This window comes from Apium graveolens, unplaced genomic scaffold (assembly GCF_009905375.1).
Source record: "Apium graveolens cultivar Ventura unplaced genomic scaffold, ASM990537v1 ctg8932, whole genome shotgun sequence".
NCBI lineage: Eukaryota > Viridiplantae > Streptophyta > Magnoliopsida > Apiales > Apiaceae > Apium > Apium graveolens.
In genome coordinates this window covers 38,837-47,226 of record NW_027421590.1, presented here as the reverse complement: position 1 = coordinate 47,226, position 8,390 = coordinate 38,837, and the positions used below count along the sequence as shown (strand labels likewise).

Here is an 8,390-nt window from a genome sequence, read left to right as displayed (position 1 = left end):
ATTGAGATGATATTAAAAATGTAGTAAATATGTTAAATTAGAAAAATTGAAATTATTATTTTAGGAATTTATAAAAATCAGTAAAATGTAGGGAAGTTTCATTTTTGTAACCGTAACCAATTAACTATATGTCATTCAGTTACTCAATTTTTGTCTGTAAACGGAATACATTTACTCAAATACATGTGAGCGTTGGGCATTGAAGAAGTGAGTTAGAGGTTATAGATAAGTTCCATACATTTGTCTGTTTGGAATGTGTCAATACTGTCACTAGTTCAATCTTAGCATACTGCCACGCACCTAGTGAGCTAACATACACAACTCTGCCTTTCATCTTAAATGAAGTATTCAACTCTTTAGAGTGGCAAGACTACTGCAGTTAGTACCCAGAGTTAATTAAAGAGGCATTCACATTTAACTATGGTTCATTCAATCAATCCCCTGGCATCCCCATCAAGGTATTACTATCACTTTTGCTACTCTATCGATTTGTATATCAATTAATTTATTACTCATAAAATTTATCTTGGTGTTTTATTTGTTCAAGTATGAGAGGAAAGGAGGCTGTAGTTGAAGAAATCAATGAAGACATTGATTTAAGTCTGAGCCTTTCTTTGAATGGAAGATTTGGTGTGGATCCACAAAGAAATCATAAACTAACTGGTGCACCTTCTCATTTGATCAACCCTCACCAAAGGAGGTCGGCTGTTTTTAATGAAAATGGTGTTGAGGTTAAAATGCGGCCTTCCTTTCCAACTGGCCCGAGGGTAATGGAAACCAGAAGACAAGAGGTACAGTCATTGGCGCCTATGGATGCTAACAGGAGGTCACTCCATTCCAGCGCTCTTCAACAATTAATTACTTCCAAAATCAAATCATTGAGGGTAACATACATTTCTTTTCGTATTTTTTTGCCACTTATTTGTACTTGTGAGACAACTCTTTTCGCATTTGTATCCAATTATTTGTGTGTGTGTGATTTTTAATTGGGAGTCTCGGGGTATCAAAAAATGTTTAGCATGAACATCTAGTTTTTTTTCATATCTTAGATAGATGAAAAATGTTACTGCTCCAATTAATTAAGCAGATACATTATAATAGATCATGAAAAACATAAAGAGGGTTTGTTTACGCGAATTAGTTCTTTATTATGCCATATCAGCACACAAATGAGGAGTTTGTTACTCTATAATATTTGATCTGTGGAATTGACATTGAAAGCATTATCTTCTGTCATTTGGAAGAACCTCACCAACTCCAGTTTGACATTTACACTGTTATTGCCTTCTTTTCTTTGTTAATTAATTTTCCCATTTATATGATTCTATTTAAATGAACAAACAAATCACAGGCCATGGATTCCCTGCAAAACCGAGCTAATGGGAGAGAGTTCAAGAAAGTCTCAGAAATGCCACATGTTTGTACTACCATCTCTGGCCGAAAGATAAATGGGTATCTGTCCAAGTACAACCAGGAGGAAACTCGTATCCTTTGTGCCTGCCATGCTTTTTCCATGACTCCAGCTGAGTTCATCAAACATGCAGGTGGTGGTGATGTTGCCTTTCCGGAGAGACACATCACAGTCATGCCTGTTGTTGGTGATGGTGAAGTGGTCAATCCACATTATTAAGCACATCACATCATATATCATAACTAGTCATAAGTCTGTTTGAACTCTTCTAATAGGTATCTTATTATATGTAGTTTTATTTGCTGAACATTTGGCCATCAGAATGTGTAGTTTGTGACTCAAGTGTTGGTATGCTTTGTGATGTAATTTGTGACTTGAATGTTGGTTTGTCTCATGAATTTGTGTCATTATCAGATGTTTATTTGTGCTGTGACTATCTTATGACTTGTGCAATGGGTATTTTATGTGTGTTATATAACTATCTTATATATGTCTCCTGACTCACAGTCACCTGTATAACAATGTTCTATATATTGACTTCATATCAGCATGTTATATTAACTATCTTATGCTACTGAGAGCATGATACATATATTATTTGTGCCTGTCATGGTAGGTCTATGACTAGCTAAGTGACTGCAGCCGAGTTCATTAACATGCAGGTAACTGTAGTAATGTTGCCAAACCACTCTACGGATCAAATAATTCGAATTCTTACTTCACTTAATCAAGAACATCATCATATATCTTCAGCTCTCTTAATATGGATCTAGTATAGTCAGATGGTTTTTCTTGTTTGTTAAGAGTTTATGTTTTATAGTTTCTCCCTACCTCACCTATAAAATTAGCTAGAACAGTTGTAAGCAATATTTATCAAAAAAAAAAATTACAGGAAAATTCTTTAAATTTTTAGTAAATTAGCCAGAATAGCTAGATTTGTATTGCAATATAATCTATATATGAAAGTATGGTTTAGGGTCTGATTATTATAATTAAGAATTTATATGATTAGTTTTGAACAATATATGACATAAATTTAAAAATTATATTATTATCATTATTATATTTTACAATATACTGTAAACCGCTATATTTTTTATACCAATTTCATAATATAAAGTAATTAATTTGACTAAAATATTATTAAATAGATAAGCGGATTTTGGATTTCTTTTTTATATAGAAAGCCCATATTTATATATATTTGAAAAGAAAAAATCAAAAGTTAGCCAACACTTAGATCTCACTCAGTATTAACAATCACAGCATCAAAATAAAATCTCTCACATGTCCGAGGTATATAGGTACTATATACAATTTCAATTTTTCTGTGATGTCCACAAGGTAATGAGCACGTAATAAAAAGTTAAAGTGAGAAATGTTGGTTGGTTGTCATAATAGATTTATAAATTATGAGTGAAATTATTTGTGAGCTATTTGAGTTCGTTTCTTAAAATATTTATAGTTGGAAAATGTGGATAGTAGTCACATATTGTCAAGTCAATTTGAGCTATAATTTGAGTGAACGAATGTTGTATGCGTGTAATGAGTGACACTTGAATGTTTACTCCTCCGAAAGAGTTTTCCGAGACACTTTGAATCACTCAAAATGACAAATAGATAAATGAGATATGGTCGTTCAAAGTTAGCCTCTTAGTAATAGAAATTTGTGGAAAAAAAGAAGGTCACACATTGATTTTGCAAAGGAGCATAAATAGCTTTATATATCAAAACACTTATGTAGTGTTGAAATGTGTTACTCATATATTGCTCCAACACCTACGTGCGCGCACAAGAGCTTGCATGTGCGATGTACGGACACGAATGTAGCAGAAAATTGGTCCGAATAAATACGAACTAGTTTTGCTAAATTTAATCTCCACTGGGATTGGGCTTTTTAAAAGTTTAATTCGTATTGAGTACGGATTATTATAATTGATTTGATATAATAATAATTAGATTCAATTACGGATTTGATTTATTAACCAACTGATTAATTAATGCGTGGAGTAGCGCACACATTTTCTCGAGTCTATATATTATCGTATAAGCTTTAGGGTTATTCATTCGTTCGAAATACAACACACGGCCGTCTCCTAAACACAAACACTACAATTTCTCTGTTCCGGTGATACTTTCTTCCTCCATTCTAGTTTGTCGAATGTGCTATTCGCGCAACATCGTCATTCTCTCATTTTATCCCGGGAGGCTAACTCCTCGCACATACGGTGAGGACCGTAATAGCTTTAAGGAGACATTTATACGACTGAACTCGAGAACTTCTCCTTCATATCCTTTTTGTTTATTTCTTTTATTCGCACACACATATATTATATGTATTAATCGCATATTGTGGTAACATTTAAATCAATTCTTTAATAATTAGGTCGAGCTCAAATTGGTGCGTACGTAGTGCGGTTTGGTTCGGTTAAAGAATAAAAATCAAAGGCAACTTGTGGTTTTCCAATATCTTCATTTGCAACCAAATCGCAACCAACTTGCGGTTGGAGCTGCTCAAGCTATTAGAATTATTTAACGAGCCGAGTAGGAGTTTCAAATTACTCGGCTAGGTTTATCGAGTCTCTATTATTTTTAATTTTTTTTATAAATTTATTTTTATGTTAATGTTCAATATTTTCTTTTTATTTTATATATTTAATCGATCGGATTTATGAACCGGTCATATTTTGAATTTTTATCAATATTTTATGAAATTGATTCGAATTTTTGAAATGAACTCCAACTTATCAAACTTTTATGAGCCGAAATTCGAGTTTGAAATTGAAGATTCGATTAAACTCAAGATCGAGTCCGGATCCAAAAATTTTTAGTCGATTTCGAGCCGAGCCCCTAGTTGCCACCTCGATATTGGAAGGAGCGGTGTGCAGAAATTTTATTGAGCACAACCATGCAGAAGTAATAATGCAACAGAATAATGCTCGGTGAAAACTATGTAGCGACTTTTAACTATATATCAATGAACATGTAAGGGCAACTAATTTTAAAGAAAGGGTTTTTTTATACTCCCTCTTGTCACATTTTCTTTTTTATCATTCAAATTAATCAACTTTTTATTAAAAATTCATTTTTTATCATTCAAAATCATTAATTGTTTATCAAAAATTAAAAATTACTCTTATATTATTTTAAAATACTAAAAATCATATATTAAAGTAGAGTAAATATATTTTTAATAATATAATTTTTTTATTTTATTCAATTATAAAATAATAATAAATTTCAGTTAAAATTTGGTTATCTTGACCGTTCGGAAAAAAGAGGGACGGAGAAAATATTTGTCCGTGAGCACATTCTTAGTAAATGTGGTTCATTTTGAATAGTGTAGATCACTATTAAAAATTTAAATGAAGTTAGCATACATCTACAAGATCTCTGACATGTCCTAGCTGAAAATTTTGGGGGTCTTTTTTGTTCTTTCTACTCTTCTCTCTCCCTGATATCTTAATTTGAGAATTATGATGCATTCTTATAGCTACCAACCTTATTTGTATTGCACGTAACCTCCACCATGAGCATCGAAATCTTCTTCCACCGTTTTGGTAAGATAAACCGGAGGTAAATCAGGCACACCAAAACTTTTCTTATCTTACATCATTTTCACAGCATCACTTTTCTTCAGAACTGTCATTCGAATAGGTGGCCTGTTACGACGCTGATCGCGAGCATAGTACTGGATATCATAAACAGTTTCGGGATCAGAGGTGGGCACAATGGGATTGGTTGGTGGTGTTGCAGGCGAAAAAAACTCGAACATCTTTGAGAGAGAGTTGGAATGGCAGTTTTGTATTCGGGACTTGAGCATGGTCCAGTTATTTCCCATGGTATTTTAATGTTTTTTCTTAGGATTTTAAATAGTGATTTCATTGTTGATGGCATCGCCTGAACAATGTCTGAGATTTGTTATTCATTAAAGAATGTGAATGAAGTTTTCAACTATGTTATTAACTAATATTTACCGAGCTAGAAGGATAGTGTCCCTAGAAGACAATACTTACCATTGCATGTATAGCAATGCTACATGTTTAAAATGTAGATGTCCCAAATATTGTTACAAAAATGTTTAAATTTAAATTTTGACCAAGTCATTTTGTTATCTAGCATTATTCATTTCGAGAAATCATTTACAGAAAGACAAGATTTTTTACTAAATAATATATAAATAAAACATGTCATTTTTTTATTGGCACGAATCATATAAATAGGGCTCATTTCATTTATGAAGAATAGTTAAATAGGAATCATATAGTTCATGCAGTGTCATCCAAGAGTTTCAATATTTTTGAAAAAAGAAATAAAAAATTTTGTTAATAGCTTGTCAACCCTAATAACATTTATATTTATTTGTACCTCATATGTATTTTAGGTACTTTAAATATTATTTTGCTTTTTGTCTTGGTAAAATTTTGTATTTTTATTATTTAACTATTCTCTCAAATACATAAAAAAGTTAAGTAATATTTAGATAAATAGATTGAAAAAATGGGTTTATTAAAAAGACATAAAGAATGGGAAAAAAAATATAAAATATTGTTTTCCGTAATAATTTACAAAAATAAAAACCTTTAAATTATTTTAAAAAAAATCAAAATAGTTTTATAACTTGGCAAACTTATTTGCAACTTTAAAATTAGTAATTACGATCCATTTTTTATTACTTAATAACAAGTTTTTAATCAAGTGCAACAAAAAGTAATTTCAATTATTTTTCATAAAAATAAAAAAAAAGTTACATTTATTACTTTTAATGGTTACAAATATTTTCCATAAGATATTAATATCATAAAAAAACTTAGAATTTTTATAAATTTCCTTTTATCTTTTAATCAAATATGTTTAAAAATTGCACATCCAAATAATCCATATTATTGAATAGATGCATACAAGGCTATAAAGATAAGTTATTGATGTTGTATCACTATTATTTTCATAAAAAGAATACTATAACATTTTTTAAAGTCATCAATTAGAATGTATCATAAAAATTATAAATAATAACAATTGAGATGATATTAAAAAAGTAGTAAATATGTTAATAAAAATTGAAATTATTATTTTAGGAATTTATAAAAATCAGTAAAATGTACGGGAGTTTCAATTTTGTAACAGTAACCAATACATAATTAACTATATGTCATTCAGTTACTATTTTTTGTCTGTAAACGGAATACATTTACTCAGTTTTATCTGTAAATAGAATACATGTGAGTCTTGGGCATTGAAGAAGTGAGTTAGAGGTTAGAGATAAGTTCGATACATGTCTGTTTCAGGACGTGGAATGTGTCAATACGTGTCACTAGTTAATTCTTAGCATACTGCAACGCACCTAGTTAGCTGACATGAGGTTTTCAACTCTTTAGAGTGGCAGGACTACTGCAGTTAGTACCCAGAGTTAATTAAAGAGGTATTCACATTTAACTATGGTTCATTCAATCAATCCCCTGGCATCCCCATCAAGGTATTACTATCACTTTTGTTACTCTATCGATTTGTATATCAATTCATTTATTACTCATAAAATTTATCTTGGTGTTTTATTTGTTCAAGTATGAGAGGAAAGGAGGCTGTAGTTGAAGAAATCAATGAAGAAATTGATTTAAGTCTGAGCCTTTCTTTGAATGGAAGATTTGGTGTGGATCCACAGAGAAATCATAAACTAACTGGTGCGCCTATGGATGCTAACAGGAGGTCCCTCCATTCCAGCGGCTCTTTAACAATTAGTTACTTCCAAAATCAATCATTGAAGGTAACATACATTTCTTTTCGTATTTTTTAGCCACTTATTTGTGCTTGTAAGACAACTCTTTTCGTATTTGTATCCAATTATTTGTGTGTGTGATATTTTAATTGGGAGTCTCGGGGTATCAAAAAATGTTTAGCATGAACATCTAGTTTTTTCATATCTTAGATAGATGAAAAATGTTACTGCTCTAAATTAATTAAGCAGATACATTATAATAGATCATGAAAAACATAAAGAGGGTTTGTTTACGCGAATTAGTTCTTTATTATGCCATATCTGCACACAAATGAGGAGTTTGTTACTCTATAATATTTGATCTGTGGAATTGACATTGAAAGTATCATCTTCTGTCATTTGGAAGAACCTCACCAACTCCAGTTTGACATTTACACTGTTATTGCCTTCTTTTCTTTGTTAATTAATTTTCCCATTTATATGATTCTATTTAAATGAACAAACAAATCACAGGCCATGGATTCCCTGCAAAACCGAGCTAATGGGAGAGAGTTCAAGAAAGTCTCAGAAATGCCACATGTTTGTACTACCATCTCTGGCCGAAAGATAAATGGGTATCTGTCCAAGTACAACCAGGAGGAAACTCGTATCCTTTGTGCCTGCCATGCTTTTTCCATGACTCCAGCTGAGTTCATCAAACATGCAGGTGGTGGTGATGTTGCCTTTCCGGAGAGACACATCACAGTCATGCCTGTTGTTGGTGATGGTGAAGTGGTCAATCCACATTATTAAGCACATCACATCATATATCATAACTAGTCATAAGTCTGTTTGAACTCTTCTAATAGGTATCTTATTATATGTAGTTTTATTTGCTGAACATTTGGCCATCAGAATGTGTAGTTTGTGACTCAAGTGTTGGTATGCTTTGTGATGTAATTTGTGACTTGAATGTTGGTTTGTCTCATGAATTTGTGTCATTATCAGATGTTTATTTGTGCTGTGACTATCTTATGACTTGTGCAATGGGTATTTTATGTGTGTTATATAACTATCTTATGTCTCCTGACTCACAGTCACCTGTATAACAATGTTCTATATATTGACTTCATATCAGCATGTTATATTAACTATCTTATGCTACTGAGAGCATGATACATATATTATTTGTGCCTGTCATGGTAGGTCTATGACTAGCTAAGTGACTGCAGCCGAGTTCATTAACATGCAGGTAACTGTAGTAATGTTGCCAAACCACTCTAC

General features: G+C 31.7%; 2 protein-coding genes across 2 annotated transcripts; both read left to right on the top strand.

Annotated features, from left to right (window-relative positions):
* Window positions 1-548: 548 nt before the first annotated feature.
* On the top strand, window positions 549-1,630 carry LOC141705496 (ninja-family protein AFP3-like). Its single transcript, XM_074508418.1, has 2 exons — window positions 549-791; window positions 1,352-1,630. Exons 1-2 carry the CDS (start codon window positions 549-551, stop codon window positions 1,628-1,630), a joined length of 522 nt encoding a protein of 173 aa, XP_074364519.1.
* Window positions 1,631-6,849: 5,219 nt separating this feature from the next.
* LOC141705495 (ninja-family protein AFP3-like) lies at window positions 6,850-7,919 on the top strand. The gene is made up of 3 exons (XM_074508417.1): window positions 6,850-6,887; window positions 6,977-7,175; window positions 7,641-7,919. Exons 1-3 carry the CDS (start codon window positions 6,850-6,852, stop codon window positions 7,917-7,919), a joined length of 516 nt encoding a protein of 171 aa, XP_074364518.1.
* The last annotated feature ends 471 nt before the right edge of the window (window positions 7,920-8,390 follow it).

Bases quoted from the DNA above. Each gene is read 5' to 3' on its own strand.
- LOC141705496 (XM_074508418.1), top strand. From the start codon at position 549: ATGAGAGGAAAGGAGGCTGTAGTTGAAGAAATCAATGAAGACATTGAT. The intron at 792-1,351 runs GTACAGTCATTG...AACAAATCACAG, and splicing joins TGGAAACCAGAAGACAAGAG to GCCATGGATTCCCTGCAAAA.
- LOC141705495 (XM_074508417.1), top strand. From the start codon at position 6,850: ATGGTTCATTCAATCAATCCCCTGGCATCCCCATCAAG. The intron at 6,888-6,976 runs GTATTACTATCA...TATTTGTTCAAG, and splicing joins CCCCTGGCATCCCCATCAAG to TATGAGAGGAAAGGAGGCTG. The intron at 7,176-7,640 runs GTAACATACATT...AACAAATCACAG, and splicing joins TCCAAAATCAATCATTGAAG to GCCATGGATTCCCTGCAAAA.